The following is a 1,563-nucleotide window of genomic DNA, read 5'->3' as shown; positions in this document are numbered from 1 at the left end:
TTTTTTTTTTTGTTGAGAAGACAGATGAAATGCTCATAGATTAACCATGGTCGAATGATTTTCAATTTCACCTGATCTAATTGGTTTAGGATTGTCAATAATGCAATTTTTTTTTTTATGGTCTTAGATTCATACCATATTATGTAGATAGTTGATGATGAGATCAATAAATGGTCAACGAAGATACTTTCGTTTCTAAAATTAATACAGCAGAAAAAGAAACAAAAATCTTCAAAGTTCTAATTAAAACACGTAGACATGCACTGTCATGCAGCATGACATGATAACTTCACTTGGCTTACCTTGAGCGCCTTGGAAACTTCGACCTGATGGATCTCTTTTACCACGCTTCGGATCTGATCGTGCGATGCTCAGCTTCTTCCCAAGTAGTGTCTGCTTGGTCTTTGCCACGGCAGCAGCAAGGTGTGAATCATCTGAGAAATCCACATATGCAAGACCCTTCACAAGAAAGGTTTAAAAGAAAAAGTAGGGGTTCACTGAGATCATAGAAGAATGGAATCAATAAAAATAAACGGATGAGAGAAAATTATATGTAAATGGATAGATAGATATGTGTGTGCGTGTGCATACAGACACAGATACATTTAGATAGAGAGAGAGAGAGAGACCCTTGATTTTCCAGTGAATTTGTCACGCAGTATTCGGATACCAACTACTCCACCAACGTCACTGAAAAATTTGCGTAGATCTTCTACATTTGCCTGCAAAAAATCTGGTCACTATCATGATTAATCAGCTCAAGACATACAAGATACTGCTAGTAGTTGGAATGCGTACTTGCCTTCAAGTGAAGGTTCGATATGAATGCAGTGCACTGGTCAGTGTATACTCTTGCTTTCTCGGGAATAGAGTCTTTGGTCTGTTCCTCTTTTTTGATATCTGGTTCGTTTGCCTGGGTTTTGATCTCTTCCCTTTTATTTTCTTCATCCAACTTCTGCAGCTGTGCTTTGTCTTTCTCATGCACTTTCTTTAGGTTGTCTCCTGCATCTTTTTTCCTCTTTGCCGGAAATTGCTCATCGGCTATGTCTGAGACAGGCTTTCTCTTTTCTCGAATATTCTTCTTAGAAATATTCTCCCTCTCTGCCAATTTGGATTCTTCTCGTGATCTAAACAACTGCAACTCTTCCAGCCGGTGGGAAACCTGGAAAAAAATTTCCGTTTTTTGTTGTACTTTCTTCATGCTTAGACGTTGGTGCAGTACCGGGAAGAGAGTTATAAGGTTACTAAAACTGAGAACTAACAACAAAATCCCCACTTGATGCAATAAATGCCTTGAAATACAAAAGTACGCACACAACTAAACAAATGAAAGAGAGTACCAAGCGACAAGGTTTAAGAAGGAATTGCTTAATACAGAAGATCGAGCTTACCCTTTGTGCTGCATGATCCAAATCCTCCAGTGTGCCGAACTCCCTTTCAAAGCGTAGCCAAGAGTGGCAGATGTCCTGAATGAATCTGCTTTTAGGAAGGGAAGGTATCATCTAATCCAAAACGCTTACACTCAAGTGAAATGCTTAAGCTTTCCTAACAATACTTTGGGGG

General features: G+C 39.0%; 1 protein-coding gene across 1 annotated transcript; it reads right to left on the bottom strand.

Moving 5' to 3' along the window:
* Positions 1-302: 302 nt before the first annotated feature.
* Positions 303-1,547, bottom strand: LOC112095190 (nuclear localization sequence-binding protein-like; the record flags this gene model as incomplete). The annotated part of the gene is made up of 4 exons (XM_024176873.1): positions 1,392-1,547; positions 803-1,162; positions 630-722; positions 303-459 (listed from the first exon to the last, which is right to left on the bottom strand). Coding segments are annotated over exons 1-4 (721 nt in total), but the record flags the coding sequence as incomplete, so codon positions are not given.
* Positions 1,548-1,563: the final 16 nt, after the last annotated feature.

This window comes from Morus notabilis, unplaced genomic scaffold (genome assembly GCF_000414095.1).
Source record: "Morus notabilis unplaced genomic scaffold, ASM41409v2 C11423604, whole genome shotgun sequence".
Lineage (NCBI taxonomy): Eukaryota > Viridiplantae > Streptophyta > Magnoliopsida > Rosales > Moraceae > Morus > Morus notabilis.
This window is presented reverse-complemented; position numbering and strand designations above follow the sequence as displayed.